This window comes from Anticarsia gemmatalis, chromosome 18 (assembly GCF_050436995.1).
Source record: "Anticarsia gemmatalis isolate Benzon Research Colony breed Stoneville strain chromosome 18, ilAntGemm2 primary, whole genome shotgun sequence".
Lineage (NCBI taxonomy): Eukaryota > Metazoa > Arthropoda > Insecta > Lepidoptera > Erebidae > Anticarsia > Anticarsia gemmatalis.
Genome location: NC_134762.1, coordinates 905,656 through 926,743, shown reverse-complemented (window position 1 = coordinate 926,743; position 21,088 = coordinate 905,656). Strand labels below are relative to the sequence as shown.

At 34.7% G+C, this 21,088-nt stretch overlaps 1 protein-coding gene across 2 annotated transcripts in view; it reads left to right on the top strand.

Annotated features, from left to right (window-relative positions):
* Window positions 1-21,088, top strand: part of LOC142980642 (neuropeptides capa receptor-like) — a 126,036-nt gene that overhangs the window by 85,119 nt on the left and 19,829 nt on the right. The window contains exon 4 of one of the 2 annotated variants that reach the window (XM_076126147.1): window positions 586-733. In XM_076126147.1, the coding sequence (XP_075982262.1) occupies window positions 586-733 (148 nt within the window). Of the gene's footprint in view, window positions 1-585; window positions 746-21,088 lie in introns of both variants that reach the window. The other variant, XM_076126146.1, reaches the window with a different exon arrangement.

Below are 21,088 nucleotides of genomic sequence, written 5' to 3'. Positions count from 1 at the left end.
AGTGTTTCAAGAAAATCAAATGAAATTTCAAGGACACCCTGAATACTTTTTTAGTTACCATTTAACCCGTTACTAACCCACTGCTGGGCAAGGGTCTCCTACCCATCGAGAGAGAGGTTAGGCCATGTGTCTACCAAGACATGTGCCAAGTGCGGGTTGGGGACTTTGCATGCCCTCAAAAAAAGTATTACATAGATAAATGTATTAATGTGTTCCTTCACCTTTAGAGTAAGTGATAATTTCTAATGTACGCATAACTGCGAAAAGTCATTGGTTTGTTGCCTCGGGTTCGAACCGTCGACTACTAATTATTATTTATGCTATCCACAAATAATTGTTTCGGGTCTGGTTGTACTTTGTGTCCGATGATTGTACGTTTGTAAAAGTTTCCACGACACAAGAGAAATTAGTGCGGGAGTTTTCTTTTTAAGGAATGAAAGTTTGATAATCTTCGTTTTCTTGTCGTATGGTTAGTGGTCAACCTAGTATTAAAGTTGTTCAACCCGCCCGAAGGCCTTTGATGTGGCTCAACGACTGTTATTAATTTAATAGTAAGTTTGTATAATAAAGATCTTTCTCCCCCAGGCTCAGGCAACGCATCCCTAGAGTCAGCATTCTGCGCGATGCTGGAACAGCCATCATGGTACCTGTGCGAGCTGAGCAGCCTGTTCTTCTTCATCCTGCCAGGAGTCATCATCCTGGGACTCTACGTGCGCATGGGGCTTAGAATTAGGTATGTTATGGGGTGAGTATCTCCGTAACTGTAGAACAGGTTTTGGTGAAATTGCACTGCTTATGTGGTTTAGAAGTAATGAGTGGGGATGCTGATTTGAAGTCTCGGGTTTGAAACTAGAGTCAAGCATACAAATAATGCAGTGGCATTGTCTCAATGGTGCTCTCAATGGAGGTCTCAATGCTAAAGTCTCGAGATCGAATCCTGATATAGTGCGAAAGGTTGTGCCTCCGCATTTTTGTACAGTTAATATTTTCATTTTGGTTTTTTTTTGGTAAATAAATTCTAAATAACATTTTGCTTTGTACATGTTTTATAGCTTAGGTAAAACATTTTAAGTGTCTTATTGAAATGCAATTAGCTTAGAAGTCCTAAATAAACATTTAAGGGGCACTTAGCAGCATTTGTAATTTTTAGGGTCCTCTTTAATATATTCTACTTCTTAATTTGTAACATGTAAAGCCACTAATTAGGTTAAAATCACTAAGAGAAAAACCAAATTATATTTTTGTTTGTATAGACAATAGAAATTCACTTTTTACGTGCGCTCCGATGCACGGAGGCGTCCATTTCAATTACCACTTTGCGGTCACCCATCTATAAAAAGACCTCGCCAAGGGTTGCTTAACCCAGGGGCCACGGATCGTTGACAGGTGGGCGTAAATGGCTATGGGCGTCACTATTATAATATAAGTTACTCTCCTACTATATTATTATTTAGCATTTTCAACAAAATTGCACCACAAAATTACTATTTTCGAGAACTAAACGTATTACTAAATAGTTAGAGCTCAAAGCGCGGATTAATTTAAACTAAGTGTATAATACCTGACTAATTACCGGCCGGCTCGTTGTAATGGGAATAATTCAGAACGACCACAGAACTGGCCTGAATAATTGTGTTAACGTTTAGTAGTTAGATTTATTTATGTATGTTTGTGTGGAATATATGGAAAGCAATTTGTTGGATGTTTTTTTGTATGTAAAAGCAACAGAGCTACACTATGAAAGGTAGTATTTTTATGTAGCTAGCATGCTTTTCGAAAATTTGACTTTTCTGGGTAAGAGATTTCTTCTCAAATAGGAGAGGTTAAACCTTAAGTTCTCCAAACTTGTCTAACTGCAAGAGGAGACTATCCATTTCTTGAATAAAATGTGTTTTTACTTTAACAATACCTAATTTCTTCACTGATCATCTTTGATTCATTTTATTTCAAGCTACGAAGTGCATTAATCCGGCTTTACGCCACCTAAAACATCTTTAATAGATATCAATTAACGTCAGAATCATTATGAGTTAAAACTCCGCCCGTTGTCGAGGTTTTAAAACGATCCCGACCTCTTATAGTTATTATAACACTAAACATCCACTGATCATTTCATAAAAATAGCACCCAATTCCTGCTTTCATTATCACGCCCATTATAGAATAAAAATAAAAAAACTTTACCGGGAAAATTAATATACCTCTGTCCAAACGATGACAGGTATATGACAGACATAAGATTGAAAATAAAGTAATATTTCCTTCAAAACGACCCGTTTACTTAGGACATGTTACTTGACGTATATTTACCTTGAACCTTTCAGAAAGGGTCATGGCTCGCAATCTTAGGTCTAAAATTAGAAGTTAGGTGATCTAGCGCGTAATTGTGATATGATATCAGTAAATTTTGAGGTGCTATTTAGTGATTTATTTTAGATCTCTTGGTTAAATGCTAAGGTTTATGTAATCTGAAGAATCGCGTCCCAATTTGATGACATTCATGGCGCAGTGGTTAAGATGGTTACCATGACCCTATCAATACGCGTGGAATCGTGGGCTCGTTTTATTGTTTTTTATGAAATGTTGAATTAAAACAATGACATACATACATATTTATACTAATATTATAAAGCTGAAGAGTTTGTTTGTTTGTTTGAACGCGCTAATCTCAGGAACTAATGATCCGATTTGAAAAATTATTTCAGTTTTAGATAGCCTATTTATTGAGGAAGGCTATAGGCTATATATCATCACGCTATGACCAATAGGAGCGGAGTAGCAACGAGAAATGTTACAAAAACAGGGAAAATTACGACGTATTTTCTCTTATGTGACGCAAGCGAAGTTGCGCGGGTCAGCTAGTTTATGTATATACATAGAACCACGCCTTCTTCTAACATGATGTTTACCAAGAATTGCAAAGAACGCCAAAATTAAATCATTATTTTGTGGTATGTTATTTTTGCCTTTGATATTAATTGTATTAACTACGAATAATTGACCGCTTATTTAAAACATCCAACGAAAATTTTATTCATAAAATCTATCAGAGGACTACTAGCCTGCAATCTTCATTAACCTTAAAATACCTTAATAGAAATATTAATGAACAGACTTTTACAAACCATTTATATTAATTAAAGCGACCATTTATGTTATTATCTCTTATTAAATTAAGACTCACATTAACATTTCAATGGACAAAAACTTATATTTTAATTGATCTCATTTGTTTGATTGTACTACTTCAAATGGCATTTGCTGTCTTTGTGGTGAACATAGTTATTAAAATAATAGCTTTTTATGGCAATAAGTTATTTCAATATGACTACCCAGCTTAAAACAAGGACTGCTTACTATTTAAATTTATGCACATTTTTTTAAAACGCAATCTTAATAAAGCAGTGATAGCCGAGTGGTATAAGTTGGTATCTCCTACGCAAGTGGTGCCAGGTTCGAATCCGAGGCAACACACCAATGACTGTTCGAAGTTATGTGTGTATTAGAAATAATTATCACTTGTTCCAAAGGTGAAGGAAAACATCATGATAAAACCTTGCATGCCTGAGAGTTTTTTAAAACAGTTCTTAAAGCTATGCAAAGTCCCCATCCCACACTTGGCCAGTGTAATGGACTCAAGGCCCGACGTCTCCCTCCTTCTGGGGGAGACCCTATAGATTATTACCCATAGATTAGCTTTTCGGCATCTTGGACAATAAGTCCATATACTTATTTAAAAAAACTATTTCAACTTACTCTACTTATGAAATACATTTTAAACGTAGTAATAAAAGTGTTCTTATAAAAACATTACATTTAACTTTAAATTCCTTTGAGCGTCTGTATTATACCAATACACTTATAAAAGTTTCATCAACTAAAACGTTTAAAGTTATTAAATAACTAGCCGTTATAACGTTATTCGTTATAATTTTATAGCTGTCTGTCTTGTCCAAGATAATGTAATTCGCCTTCAATTTTGAAGCATTTAAACTCAAATTGAAGAGTTAAGGCTTTTAAATCGAGTAGAAGTGGCTTTTATTACATCAAATACTTAGGAATATTGGTCATTGCTGTCTCGGCAAGGGTCACATTTATAACTTGTACTATAATCGTATATTTAGTGGTCAACCTAATGTCATAGTTATTCAAACCGAAAGGCCTTTGTCATGGTTTAACAACTTTTATCTTAATTGACAACAAGTGGGACCGACTTTTAACGTGCTTTTTGTAGTACGAAGACGCTCGGTTCAAATACCATCGGTCTATAGGTTTGACAACCCTTGACACAGTCATTTCATAAATGGGTGACCGCATAGTGGTATTTAAACTGAGCGTTTCCGTGCTTCGGATGACACGTAAAAAGTCGGCCGCGGTTGTTCTTAATAAGATAACAGTCGTCAAACTTTAACACTAGGTTGACCACTAGCCATACGATAAATAGATAAATTGTTTATTACTTTTAAACTGAAAACAAAAAGTGTTTATAAACTATCATAACTATCAGGACCTCTAAAATAGGTAACATGTAAATAGTTTTATACCACACAAACAAACTTTAAACAAGGTTTCCATTTTAAAGTTTATTGCTAACACATTACCAATTTACGTACTTTAATTTACCTACGTTATCAACATCACTACATGTTATAAAATAAAGTCTACTCAACGCGTCTGTCTGTCTGTTTTTTCGTTTTGAACTCAAATCCAAACTAATTTTCATGCAGTTTGCAGCAATAGCTAAAATGAGTTTCGAGGACTATGTTACTTACGCGAAGCCGGGACTTTTGAGTTATTTTTCAATAGATACTTATATTTTAATGGAAGTATTTTTTTATTGTGTTATGGCCCCCTATTTAGATTTTACACAACACACCTTTACCTACATTGCTTTATTAATAGCAAACACCTTGCTGTGCCGTTGCCTAAAATGTAAATGAAAATGAAACGTCAAAGACGGAAATACAAACAAACACACTTAATAAAATGTAACCACATGGTAATCAAACCCACAATACTAGCAGCGTGTTACTATAAATAAGTTTCAAAACAAAAACAACTCATTATACTAAACGATCAACTGATTCGTTCATTTATTTAATGAGTACTTACTTAATATTGCCAAACTCCATTACATTTGGACGTTTCAAAGAAAATTAGAGGTACTGGAAGAAATGGGAAGGAAATTTCGAAACAGCCTGGAATGTTTTGAAGTAACGGTACTTGTATTGAGCCTACAGTTTGAAATGGGTAAATAATTTTCGAAATATTTAGCATAAGTAAGTAAACTTTGTACATAAGTTTGTTAGGAAAGTACTTTTGAGGTTCTGCTGTAAAAAACTAGTTCGGCATTGAATATAAGTATTTTTTTGGCTCACGAGGATCGCGATCATACTTTAAGTTTTATCTTGAGTTCATTAATTATCACCCTGTGACTACTGTCCAAAACGTCAGGAAATCTAAGAAAAAAATATAAAACAATGTTTATGTAACGTGGTTTTTAGATATGTATGGTGTTTGAGTAAATATAGAAATATATATAAGCATAACATGCCTTTGTTTCATATTATATACATGCCAAACGTAGATGTCTGTGCACTACAACCGCGTTTTACCGTTTACAACGTTAGTTTCATTTTACAGAGGTCCAACCATATAAAGGAAACGTACCAAACTCCGGGTTACTATTGAGATATATTTTAATATAGATTAGAAAAGTCCACTAATGTGATGACAATGATCCGGACATGAAACCAGAAACCACGACGCTTAGGCACTTGTATATTAAATTGATAAATAAATGTTAGGAAGTAGGTAGGTACAAAAGCAAAAACCGACTTTTCAAGTAAAGTCTATACAAGTCTACATAAAATCTGTTACAAATTGAAAACTGATGGAAACTTGAGAGATCGATAGCCGACTGTCCTATAAGTTGTTAAAGACTTGTGACTTAGCGGCTACCTGTACACAAGTTTATAACAAGTTTCATTGCTACAAAATTTCTTTATCGCTTTTTGTTCTTTTTGAATTAAAATTTGCTTTAAAGTTTTCGTGAATTTGAACAAATGGCGCTCGCGGCCTATGGAACAAGGCGTAATTTTATGCTGGTATCTTTATTCTATGGAAATCTTAGTACTTGATAATAAGATTTCTATAAAACTGACTGTTTAAAAAAATCACTTTGATGACAGTGCAATGGCAAAGTGGTATCAATGATATTTAGTTAGAAGTCAGGTTTAAATTTTATGGGTTTGTTAATATTGATCTCGTACTTATTTTGGATCTAATTTAAATTAGTTTTTTTTATACTAATAAATCGAAATTTTGGAAAATTTGTTCTTATTGTAATTAATAGAAATTTTGTTTTTTTTTTCTTAAAAACAAAAAAAAAGTAAGCCTTGATAGATAAGACTGCATAAAAATACATTTTTTTATAATTTTACCTCGCTGATGTGATAGACGAGACCAGAGACCAGAGATCATCGAAGTAGTAGTTTATATTTTTTTGTCAAATTAATATTTATTTACTATAATAGTAAGAGTAAGTAGAGCTAAAATTAGTATTGTCATCTAAAGTCACTTAGTCAAAAAGTTTGAAAGTCTTTCAATGTCTTATTTATTCAAATGAATGTAAACTTAAATCTAAGTTTATAATCTATTAAGTAATCATTAAGTTAGTTGAGCTAATTTAAATGTTTTGTTAAAACTATAAAGTTTATCTTTTAATCTCTTTAATTGTTAATTAATAGTTTGTCGTGGTATAATTGGGATTTGTGTATCATCACTTGCTGATAAAGAAGATAATGCAAGCAGATGTTTAGGAATCTATTGAAATGTTTAGGTTACCGATATTATATTATATACTAACTGATTCGCATAACCTCACTTGCGTCACATAAGAGAGAATGGGTCAAAATTTTCCCCGTTTTTGTAACATTTTTAACTGGTACTCCGCTGCTATTGGTCGTAGCGTGATGACATATAGCCTATAACCTTCCTCGATAAATGGGTTATATAACACTGAAAGAATTTTTCAAATCGGACCCGTAGTTCCTGAGATTAGCGCGTTCAAACAAACAAACAATCAAACAAACAAACTTTTCAGCTTTATAATATTAGTATAGATATGCGATACAAATAATTGTGCCTAGCTTTAAAGGATTTATCAGTTTCAGAAAAGTACAAGATAATGCTAGTTGTTATTATTCGGAGTCGTAACATGAGGATAACAAAAATATTTTATTGAAGTTGCTAATACAGCAACAGTTAGTTTTTTCCGGTTTCTACGGAGGCTAAATTTTTGGGAATGATGTGAGAATCCATAGAATAGCGGCTTTTAAGATCATAAAAACACTACCAATTTTCTATATATAAAACTAATTTTATTGACTTATTGTCAACGTAGTAATAAATTCATTAATTTTCACTTCAACACGCAAGTGTCAACATTTACCTTACAAATAAATGTATTTAATTAAGAATTAACGTCGTCTAGGGATCACGACGATTACGAACAAAATTGCCAAAATTAAATTAGTTAGCTTCGAGACCTAAGTTAAACTTTTAATACATTGAACTAAACTTGTCTCTATACAAAGTGGAACTTTTTCAAACTTTAGTATATATTTAAGTGTAGCGACACAACTGCCGACACTTAAGCACCGAAAATTCGGCGATGGAAGGTCCGGTGCTATAATGAAAGAGTACATTTTGCAAGACATCTCTAATATGATCTGTGTATGTTGTTTGCGTCATAGGAGACGTAGACCAAAATATATAGGGCTATGAAAACTTTTGATACTCAGCGATTTTAGTCCTCAAGCGACTACTGCCATGTAAAAAAGTCGCGAGAACTTAAATACATTTGTTGCGGACCTAAAATTGATGTGGTCGAAGGGCCTTAAAAAACACAGTGAGCGTGGCGAAAGGAACCGTTAGCAATGAATTTTTGACACCGAAGGTTTGGTTTCAGTTGTTTCGCATACTTAAATAGGACTAAAATACGAGGAAGATTAGATAAACTTCAAAGTTCAAATATAAGTCTAGTTAAATATATTAAACGTTTAATGCGTCTTGAAGCTAACTAATTTTAATCTTGGCAATTTTATGAGTCATAGGAGACTTTAATGACACAGCGAGCGTTAAACGGTACGTTCGTTGCCGAACATTGTGCAGGTGTGTCTTTAAACTAAGAGTAAAAAGTTTCTAGTATCGTTGTTCACCCCCAGAGGGCGTTAGAGTCGGTTTACTAACTGCTATTCGACGCGGGCGATATTCAACGTCTCGCGTTTTAAAACTTGTACTATCTGTTTTAAATATGTATGTTATTGTATTATTCAAACTAATGTAAAAAGGTGAAGAAATTTTTCGCTTTTGACTTAAAAGCAAAACGTTTTAAGTTTTAACTCCAGCATAAAGGAAAGGTAATTTTAAAAATCCATACTAATATTATAAATGCAAAAGTAACTCTGTCTGTCTGTCTGCTACTCAATCACGTCTAAACTACTGAACCAATTTGCATGAAATTTAGTATGGAGATACTTTGATACCCGAGAAAGGACATTTTTATAATAATTTTTATGTACATTGTTTTTTTTAGTATTACTTTGTAATTAGTGTTATTGGCCTGGCCGTTCTAATTATATAAATAAATAAATAAATTCCCACAAGATTTGGCCTTGTCTCGCACGAACTTTTACGGACACGCTTACAAAGATAAATGATACAAAGTATATTATTTTATAACATTAGGGAAATTTCAATAATTGATCATACTAATATTAGTATCTTATGGGAATCGCACTCACAATACACGGAATGGTATATTTATTGAAAAAATTAAATTTATTTTAATGAACCAAATGAGTAATGATGTGCCGCTACTTTACCCTTCTGAAGTCGCGCCTCCAATGCGCACGCAGTGGTTAGCGTTAGATTATATTTAAATTGAATAACCCACATAACATATCATCTTTAGCAGAATTGCAAAGACTGAGATCTAGTAATTGATTCTCTAAGTTAACAATCGGATTGCTACCGACCCCATCGAGTAAATTTCCTCTCCTCCCCTCACTTTCACCCCCTACAACTTTTAAAGGCTCAACCGAACGCACACGCACACGCACACACAGACACGTCAAACTTATAACACCTCTATTTTTGCGCCAGGGGTTAAAAATGACTGCTACTAACATTTATGAATAATTGTCCCAGTTACAGTAGGTATCCATACGATTGTTTCTCGAATTCTAGTGCAATATTTTATAAATATTCCGAGTTGTTGTAGAAAGTACAAAATTAAATAAACTGCAAATAACGAGATTTCGTGTTTTATTCCCGGACATTTCAAATGTTGTTGAAATGGCAACATGCCTTGTAAATAAGAATATTTTTTATCTTAGATACCAAATAGAAAAGCATCTAAAAGTATTTCTTTCGCGCACTTCTGCCTACCACTTATAATGTAAAAGGTATGATATTACAAATACAATCGTAAATTAGTTTAATTGCCATAAACACTACCGTGTATACGTATTCAGTAAATTCAGTGAATTCTATTGAGTAAATTATGTAACATAACGTGTGTTTGCGGTTTTTACTTTGAAATAGATAACATCATTAATCATAATAATATTATCTATTTCAAAATACTATCTCTATTATCAAAAGTGATAGTTCTATATTATGTTCAAATACCGTTTTGTCTTATTTACATCGGTATACGTTATCAAAAGCATTAGCTGCAAAATGCAAAGTAGAAACAGTTAACAGGCCCTAAAGCAATCTTATATTCTGGTAAACATTTCCGTACAAATGGTAACCAGAAAATAAAGTTGTGAAATACTTTAACTGTCATAAAATCCACAATATGTTATTAAGCAAGCCAATGTAATATAAATCAAATTCTACTTCATCCATCGCAGTAGTGTCTACCTGCAGCTTCGTCGCAAAGTTTGGCTAGCTTTGTACCAAATTTCGTCCAAATTCGTCCAGTAATTTTTGCGTGAAAGAGTAACATACATACATACGTTCCGTATCCTCACGAAAATTTACATTTGTAATATTAGTAGATATCAGCTTAGCCTTTCTTCCAAACTATGTTGGAGTCGGCTCCCAGTCTCACCGGATGGAGCGACTGCCTATCTGACCTCCACAACCCAGTTACCTGGGATATAGCACGATACCCTTCGTTAAGACTGGTTGTCAGACTTTCAAGCTTTTGACTATTGTTAACGACTGTTGAACATCTTCGAAAATGGCAGCCGGGAGCCACAATTTAACATGCCTTCCTACACATGGAGGAACTCAATATGTATAAGACGGTGACCCGTCCGCAGAACAACCTCGGCAAGCGTGGCTTAACCTCAGACATTAATTAGAGCGGTTGTTATTAACTAAGCCACGAGCTCCTCCTATAATATTAGTTTAATAATGAAAACTATTAATTTGAAGTGCCCTCTCGATCAACTTTGAACTACATATTTGTAAATTACACGTGTTATCTGATTGGAAAATTCAATTAATTACCCATTTCAATTTGATTGTAACAGTTGATTTGATTTATATTTGAGTTTAAAACAAATATCGTTTAGAACGTTTATTACATAAGTTTGGGCATGTAAGTTAGAAGTTAGTATGTTTACTGACTGGTTATAAGGTTGGACTGTTATTGTGTATGTGGGCAGTCGATTCCCGGTTCGAGTAATTAAAATTGAGTTAATTTATTTTTCTGTTAGAATCTCCTAATATATTTTTATCATTAATAAGCGATAGACTGATATTTTAGTATTTTGTCATTTTGGAAATACACAAAAATATTAGTTCATATAATCTAGATAAGTCGTGTATGTAGAGGCTCTCTACTAAGTTGTTAGACTATAAATAATCAAAATAGGTGTGGTTTATAATGTATTCTGAGTGAATTCCTCAATTTATATTATAATCTATACTAATATTATAAAGCTGAAGAGTTTGTTTGTTTGTTTGTTTGAACGCGCTAATCTCAGGAACTAGTGGTCCCATTTGAAAAATTCTTTCACTGCTAGATAGCCCATTTATCGAGGAAGGCTATAGGCTATGTATCATCACGCTACGACCAATAGGAGGAGAGTACCAGTAAAAAATGTTACAAAAACGGGAAAATTATGACCCATTCTCACTTATGTGACGCAAGCGAAGTTGCGCGGGTCAGCTTGTTTATAATAAGTACCAATTAAATTGTATCATTTTTAGAATGAATTTATAACAATATTATGTCAGTTATCTGTGCCGTACTTGGAAGTGCATATGTAAATGCAGTAGCAACTTTTGCAAAAAAAAATATGTTAAATCCAATTGATGTTATTCAAAACAGTAAGATTTTCCCCGCGACCCAAACATAAGACTCTCATTACCAAAACACTTTGCAAAAACCAACGTCCATTTACCTCTATTTACTTTGATTATCCAAAATAATGATGAGTAAATAAACCAAAAAATATTTGATAGTCCAACAACTTTTTAAACAGCCATTGGACGATTTTTCTAGATTGTAAATACTACTGTGTAATTCCTATAAAATAAGTAACTGAATCAGACAGGCCACCGTCAGTTGCATAAGCTTGCGGGTCACTGATGTCCTAAATTGTGAATTTGATATACCTCCGACAGTTGAAAACTTTGCGTGCAAGACTATTCTTTTATTATTTTATTTTAAAAATACACCTCCCCCACTAAGAATTGCTCTTGTGTCGCGGGCACTTTTACAAACATACAAACAACGAACACAAAGTACAAGCCCCAACACCACTATTTGTGGATCACATAAATAATGCTCGTGGAAATCGAAACCTCCCGACGCCATAACAGTGGCGTGGCGACCTTAACCACTGCACCACGGTGGCAGTATCTACTAAGTTGTTGGACTACGATAATATACCTAAAGGTAACAAATCTAGTAGAAACAGAGACGTACGCATTTCTTGCCCGCATAATGTCAGTAAACACTCTTTTATCAAGCCTTTTCTATCGCCCGAAAAACTCCTTTATGTTAAGAAAATGTACGTGACTAGAATTTTAAATGCGGCATTTAAGAAACAGATAACGATAACTGACAGTTTGAGAAATCTTATTACTATAGCCATTACTATAAAAGAGTTAAGATAAAGCTATTATAATCTAAGATGACATGAGAAAAAAACGTGCAATATTTTCGATTTTCTTGAAGTGTCGGCGCTGTCGTCACAGTTTTTTTATTATCGTTGGTAGGTATCAAATGAATGCTTAATAAAAAAAATTTCGGCTTGCAATAATTACAATTTTATTTTAAAAACTAGCTGACCCGCGCAACTTCGCTTGCGTCACATAAGAGAGAATGGGTCAAATTTTTCCCCGTTTTTGGAACATTTTTTTACTGCTACTCTGCTCCTACTGGTCGTAGCGTGATGATATATAGCCTATAACCTTCTTCGGTGAATAGGCTATCTAACACTGAAATAATTTTTCAAATCGGATCAGTAGTTTCTGAGATTAGCGCGTTCAAACAAACAAACAAACTCTTCAGCTTTATAATATTAGTATAGATTTTCTTCAATATCTGCTAAATATTTGATTAACTTCATATTATTTTAATGAATACTCGTAACAGTTTCATAAATTCATACTCTTAATGATTTGCTCAGGTGTAATTAATTCGTAAACTTTCAAGCCTTCTAGATTAATAATAAAGCTTTAAGAAAACATAATTTATTAAGAACTTTATAGACCTTGAGATATTTAATTTGTAAAATAAAGTTTAAATACAAAGTGAAAATTAAATAAACTATGTAAGGTATGTAATTTCTAATGTTAATCTTAATGATCTGCTAGTCTTGGGTTTGATTGCTGATTGAGGCAATAAGCTTTTTTAAAGGATTCGCACTTGAGTGACTATATAGTAGTCTGAAAACTATACGGTCCTGGGTTTGACTGCCGAAAGTTATCAAATATTTAGAGTCCATAAAAAAATACCAATGATTCCCTCAGTAACGCCGCGCGAGGTGTTCGAATCTCACCCGGGACAAATCTTTGTGTGATGAGCACGAGTATTTGTTCTCAGCCTGTTATTTATCTATATAAGCATGTATTTGGAAGTATATAAGTATGTTTATCAGTTGTCTAGTTACCATAGTACAAGCTCTGCTTAGTTTGAAATCAAATGACCGTGTATAAGTTGTCAAAAAATATTTATTTATTTAATACCAAAATCGCAAATCGGCCACTATTAAAAATGCAAGAACATTAATTTCTTATGTTAACAATAACTTTATAAAGTACAATAAACTTTCAATTTCTTTGTTCTCGTGTCAGACAGAGGTGTAAATACAAATATTTTAGAAAATTAATGTTCTCTGCAATTTTGGCCAAGCTTTGTAGAGGTGAACGGCTTACCACAATAGATATTGCAAACTATTTTATTGCTCTGCGGAGACTGGATCATTATTCTTAATAACGCCAAAGTTTATTCTTGTTTCATTCAAAAATATAAAAAAAAATGCGAATATTTTCTATTTATTTCAATAAGTCAACTCTTTTGCCAAGATTTTTTTTACCCATTACTGTCCCACTGCAGGGCAAGGGTCTCCTCCCAAACGAGGGAGGAGTTAGGCCTTGAGTCCACCACGCTGGCCAAGTGCTGGTTGGAGACTTTGCATACCCTCAATAAATGTATTAAGCAAATTTTAGGCATGCAAGGTTTCCTCACGATGTTTTCCGCAAGTGATAATTGTTTCTAATACACAGATGACTTCGAAAAGTAATTGGTGTGTTGCCTCGAGTTCGAACCCGCAACCACTTGCGTGGGAGATGCTAACTTAAACCACTCAGCTACCACTGCTATAATTCGCTATATAAGAGTTACATCACATAAATTAATTGTCTGAGCATAAACATAGTATTATAACATAAGCCATGAAACTGGCGCTGAATCGCTAATTTATAGCAATTAAAATATGACACGGTAACGTCATTATATTATTATTGCTATGCGATTCTTTGCATCGCATATCAAGAGTTTGACATTTAAAATAAACCATAAAGAATAAATAGTTCCTACAACGCCCGCTAGAGGCGCTGATCAGATTTCCGTACAAAAATTATATCAACAGCTAACTAGTTGTTGATAGCATAGTTGATAGTTGTAGAAAACTGCCCCTCTGTTCTAATAGCGCATTTAATATTTCATAAAGTGTAGCTGACTCGTACTCAAGTAACCTAACTAACCCTTCTCACCACATAACAATCTCTAATCTCCCGTTACTTATTGGTATTCAGAGGGTACATAACGGTAGATATCGATCTTCGCCACTTAATTGGAGAAGTTCGAGTCTTACTTTATTTGTGTAAGGCTTGATCGGTCAGATAACTGAGTTTATTAGAGGGTTAAGATATCAACCGGTTTAAGATTATAAGGCCTTATTGGGAATTAGGAAAGGCTTATTATGTGGGCTTTACTTTTACTACATTGTCAGCAATTTAGGCTACGTGTTGAAAGATTTTTTAATGTGATTTTTGTGGATTTGGTATGAATGCTAGATAGTATAGATGCTGCTAGATAGGATATTAACAGAAATATATTGTTACTGTTTGGTAGAAACGATATGACCTAAAATTATTGTAAAAACCGATGATGTAGTTTTGTATACTACTTAAACAATATATTATTCGTCTGCTTGTATAGAATACTGCCAATTATTGATAGCTAAATTCCGATAGAACGATTTCTACTGAGTCTTAAAACCATATTTTGTGTCAATTTTGTCTCTTATTATATAGGATATTGTGCAAAAATTGCCTAGAAATATTTCCAATGAAAAATATACCTCTAACACACGTAAGGTACGGCTTAAATAAGAGAACCTTGTGTTAGCAAAAATATAATACTAAAATTCAGTAGTTCCTTTCTTACACAAAATAACTGGATCATGTGTCCCCCGTGGTCGAGGAGGCTTCGTTTTGTGATAAACTCGATAAACGTGATGAAAAATAACCAGAGATCGGAAACTTTGGGACAATCCGCATTTTTACAAAGTGGATCATTATTTACTTGAAATGTAGTCCGTTTTTCACCCCTCTGAAACGACGCTTGATCACGTAGTGTTCATAAGAAACTGTTTATACAACCAGGATTTGGGTCCAAAAGACGCGTACTTTTATACTTCGTTTTTGTAAATAGAGACTATAGAACGCCATTTACAACCTTTGCAAAGATCTTAAAATTTTTTGAATCTATGTGTTACCGATTGCTGACCAACTGCTGGCCAAGTCTCCTCCCGGTCTTGTAAGGCTTTGAGTCTACCACGTTGGCCAACTGCGGGTTGGTATAATTTAACTTACTCAAAAAAATCTAGTTTAGAAAATCTTAGCCCCACATTTTTTTGTACGAAAGAATGTTGAGAAAGTTTGACACTTAAAGCAAACACGATAACATTATAACGAATTTACCAAAATTCTTTCTAACGTATCTCACTCAAAAGGAAAGCATTTAATCCAAAAGTGATTAAAACGATCATAACACTATACAAGTTTAACAATAACTAATGAACTAATAAATAAAGGATAACTTTTATGCGTCCCTCTAAACCCGGTTATAATCTTATTAGTACACCCGGATGCCTGTCCTCTTTTAATCCGGAGTGGGTTTAACCCGGGTACCTGGGTTATGAGTTATTAAATTAAATTCCGTCACAAAAGTTTTGTGTGCGTACAAAAATGTCTGACGTTTAGATGAGTACAACATGATTGAAACTTGAGGGCTTTTACAAATACTTATCGTGTTTGAGGCCTGTTTATTTAATGTTAGGTTTTAGGTATTTATCTGAGGACAATAAACAATACTTAACTGAGATAGGTATATTTTTACATAAATAGATATACGGTTTAGAGTTAGAGTGAATGCGTCACTAATAATCCCAACGAGGTTGCTTTGGTGCTATCGGCCGGCGTAGAGAAAAGATGTGTAATCACATGCCACGGTCGTAAAATGTCACAGCGGCAAACCACCACCACACTCTGAATGATGTCGCCGGCGTGCGTCGCAATATTATTCATCACAATAAGTCTAAATGTGGTCAAATCAATGTCCAAATCTGAAGCCGCTCGAAAGCTTTTGACAAGGCTTAACGACTATTATCTTAATTGACAACGACTATTGTCAACTTTTCTCGGACTTTCCAAACCATCGAGACGTAATTTCATGTGTATGAGTGTATGAATGTAGGTACTTAGGAACTTATTACAAAGCACATAAAAAAAGATTTCTCCAAAAATAAAAGCTAGCAATTAGTCTTTGTTCTAGGTGTCGCTAGTTCGACTTAATTATAACCTAATTAATAATTCTAAATCCGTTGCCTAATTCATATACACCGCACAAACTCGAACCCGCTATAGCTTACACAACAAGTTATCGAGAGTTCGCCGTCTGTTTGTCCGTTTAATTTAATTGCCTTAAACTTCGAGCGGGTTATCAAGTTAAGAGCTACTTTGGAAACTTATAGAGTTTGTAGTTCAGTGAGTTCGTTTCTAGGTAGAAGGTTTGATTTCTGCTTGTGATAGGACAAAGGTTGTTGATAGCGCTTGTGTTTAATAAACATTCAGCTAGAAGCCATTATTAATAAACTATTCAGAGTTTATTCGACGTTTATTAATAAGACAGTAAAAGTATATTTATTTTCATTCTGAGCTCGGTCGTGCTGGAATATTATCCCACCTGGCTATGAGAGTGATGGAATAGGGAGTGTATGGTGTACACACTTGGACACTAAATTTATTCTTATAATTATGCGACACATAATATGAGTACCAATGTAAAAAATAGGCCACCTTTTACTTTAAAAAAAATAACATACGGGGTGGGTTTATTCCACTATATTAATTAGGATGGTCATACTAGAGTAAATTGCTTTACTGGGTACCTCATTAGGCAAGTTTTTAAGCCAATAGTCCAATACAAGCATACATAGAACGCGCTTTCTTTTTCCGTTCGTTAGTTACAAGCTAAACATTAACTAAGTTACCAATCAAACAGTTTTCTAAAAAGTAAATGTTTACGAGTCCTACGCCGTAGAGGGCTACGTCGTAGTTTGCTACGGCGTAGAGTGTAGTGTTGACACTGGCTACGGCGTAAAGGGCCAAATTGTAGCGCATGCTGGATAATTGAACTAGGTGATTAGTGCTCAGAATAGTTTTAGATTGCCAATTTCTGGGAAGGGGAAAATGGAGTTTGCAGCCTAAAATATCTTGCTTGACCTATTTTTGATGAGGAAACGGTAATATACTCTCTCTTATTCATTTTCTTTTTATTACAAATTTTAAAATGACACTGCCTTATTGATTTAAAACATATTAAATAAAAAATAAGTGCTATTAAATTGTTCTACTAAAATCACAAACACAATAACTTTATACTTCGCATATTTTAGATATATTTTGCTAAGAAAACCGCAATTGCGTATCAAACGCATTCCTGAACAAAAAAGGTACTATTTTGCGTAATTTTTCTTTACCTTATTTAAGAAAACAATTTACCGGCTATATTTAGAATGGCTTCAGGCGTTTCCCAAAATACATTGGAATAATAAATTCTGTGTGTAAATAACAGTAGAAGCAGAAGAAAGGGAATATTGCGTTAAATGAGGCAATTTAATGCATAATAATAAAAGACACAGCCAGTTGCGCTCACCGGCCGGTAAACGATTTGTGGGTTAAGCAACCTTTGGCGCGGTCATTCCATAGATGGGTGACCGCATAAAGACTGGGTGTCTTCGTGCTTCGGAGGGCACGTAGAAAGTCTGTCACGGTTGTTGTCGATCAAGATAGCAGTCGTTAAGCTACGTCAAAGACCTTCGGGCGGTTTGAACAACTTTGACACTAGGTTGACCACTGACCATTATATACAAAGAAGAATAAAATACGACTGTGCTGAGAATAAAAAAATGTGTGTTATAAACGGGTCTAGATAGAATTTACTCTAAATAAAACTGACCCGCGAGCGCCTGATTATCAAAGCAAGCATTTTATAGCTTCGTGATACATAGTGGCGAACACAAGACCTTACCAAGTTTTAGTTTTAGGGTCTTGGAAATGCCATTATTATAAAATTAAATAGTTCTATAAACGTATGTGTTATTAAAATATACACTGCGTACAAATAAAGTTTGCAGCTGCTAAGAAATAAGGTCGATATATCTGAGGTAGTCAACTCGTATAATTAGACTTTCGACTATTACAATAGAATTTCCAAAAATATATGTTATGTACAAATAATTTCAAAAGGATAATAGGAAAACCGCTGTGGTGAACCTAAACTCCACCTAAACTCCTTCTACTCTATGGTAGATGCCATATATTAATCATATAACGATTTGGCATTCTCTGTCAATAAATATATCAAACACGTAATGCTCGTATTTTATTAATACATAATATTGGCGACGAGGAAAAACTGAACCTAAATGGAAAAGCTACGTAAAAAACGGAGCACCCTACGTGGGATGCTCACCAGACTCGATACTTACATCGAGCAGAGGGCGACGATGTCTGACGAGGACATCACCGCTCGCTCCGCAGCCTTGAAGGACACCATAACAGCACTGCGAGAGTTACAAGAGAAGATAGAAAACAAAACCATAGATGATAACGATGAAACAGCGTATTTACACGAACAAAATTACGGCTACGAATTCGAAGAACTTCACACTATTTTAGTATCAAAACTGTTAACAAAAAAAACCATTATTCAAGGTCAGCGACAGGAAGACCAACATAGAATATACCAATACCATAAGATTATACCAAAAATACAATTTAATCCTTTACATGAATCAGAAACGTTCAATAACTTTAAAAAACGTCTGGAAGTGTACTTTAGACTTAATGAAATTACTGAGCCCCACATGAAGACAAATATTCTTCTGTCTACATTATCACCAGAACTCCATGAAAAATTATGTGATTTAATAGCACCAGACGAACCATTGAATAAGACATTTAACGAAATTACTGAAACACTTGACGACTACTTAGACCCAAAACCTAGCAAATGGGTTCTACAACATAAATTTATATCGAGAACTCAAAAATCGGATGAAACAGTAGCGCAATACGCCGCAGATTTAAAAAAGCTCACTACCAACTGCGAATTTAAATGTCAACACTGCCAGAAAAACATTTCAGAAAGCTTTTTATCTCTTCAACTCATAAGAGGATTGAAAGATAGCGACGCACGTACAAAAATTTTACAAGACCGAACAGTATGTACATTTAAACACCTGACACAGATTGCAACATCTATTGAAATGAGTAAAGCAGAAAATACATCAATGCTTCCGAATGAACAACCAAGTAGTGACAATATCAATAAAATTTCCACTGATTCCTACAATAATTCAAAAAAAATCTCCTTTTAGAGGAATCACACCAAGAGATTTAAAAGGGAAATGTTTCCGCTGTGGTTTAAATCACGAAACCAAGAAATGTAGCGCTATAAACATAACATGCTATAAATGCAAGAAGGTCGGACACTTAGCTAGTGTGTGTCTACAACGGCGCTCAGATGCGAAGCCCAGTAAGACTACACCGGATATAAATCAATTAAACGACTCAGCGATAAGCGATGATGATGAATGGAATGATATTAATGTTATATCTGGTGAAACATCCGAAAAATACATGATAACGGTACACATTGAACATGCTAAGATGAAAATGGAATTTGACACTGGAGCCACACTTACTTCTATGTCATTACGAGACTACAGAAAATTGAAAATCGGCAAAAGAATCTTAACCACTGACAATAATTTTCCACCCACATCAAACGTTACCAGCAATGAGTACAATGCGATTATTCCACTACGCTCATTTCTTATCTGGATTTGACTACAACATTGAATACAGAACTTCGCCTAACAACTCAAATGCAGATTACCTATCCAGGTTCCCAGTAGAAAACACAAAGGCAAACAAAATGGACCAGAATTACAGCTTTCAACTTCAACAAATACATACCATTGATGTCAACCCAAATATCATAGCGAAAGAGACAAGTATTGATTCCGATTATACACCATTAGTACTCGCATTACAAACTGGCCGATCACTTAAAACGCTCGGTTACAATGATAATGAATTTACTTTACAAGATGGATGTATACTAAGAGGAACGCGAGTCTTAATCCCAAAAACATTACGCGAACGAGTGCTGGACGAACTACACCTCGGTCACCCGGGCATTGTGAAAATGAAGCTACTGGCCCGCAGTTTTGTATACTGGAAAGGAATTGACAATGATATCGAAACAAAAGTTAAGTCCTGTAGAACATGTAGATTACAACAAAATGAACCAGAGAAAGCACCACTACACCACTGGGAACACCCAAAGGGCCCCTGGCAAAGGCTTCATATTGATTTTGCCGGACCTGTTTACGGATACTATCTTTTAATAGTTGTAGACGCATTTTCGAAATGGACAGAGATTATACCTACTAAATCAACGACAAGCTCTTGGTGCATCCAAAAATTGAAAGAACTATTTTGCACCTATGGAACACCTCTACTCCTTGTCTCAGACAATGGCCGACAATTCGTATCGGGAGAGTTCGAAAAATTTCTAAAAGACTGTATGATTTCGCACAAAACCTCTGCTCCATACCACCCTGCAACCAATGGACAAGCTGAACGATACGTACAAACAGTCAAGAGAATCTTACGAAGCTTAGAGGGAGAAAGGGGTAATCTTCAAGAGAAACTTGTCATGGTAAAAACTCGCCTCAGACGGACACCAAACTTGAATGGTCAGACACCTTATCAGTTAATGTTTGGAAGAGAAGTTCGAACAGCATTACACTGCATGTTTAGAAACACCCATAAAAAAACTACATCAAAACATCAAGAGATCAAGGTCAGACAGTTGGAAGTCGGCGAACGAGTACAGGCCCGTGACTACACGAGTGCTAAGCACCATTGGCAGTTTGGTACTATCACAAGACGTCTAGGCCGACTTCATTATGAGATCCGCACCGACAACGGCGATGTCTGGCGCCGACACCTAAACCAGGTGTTGGCTGCATCTTATA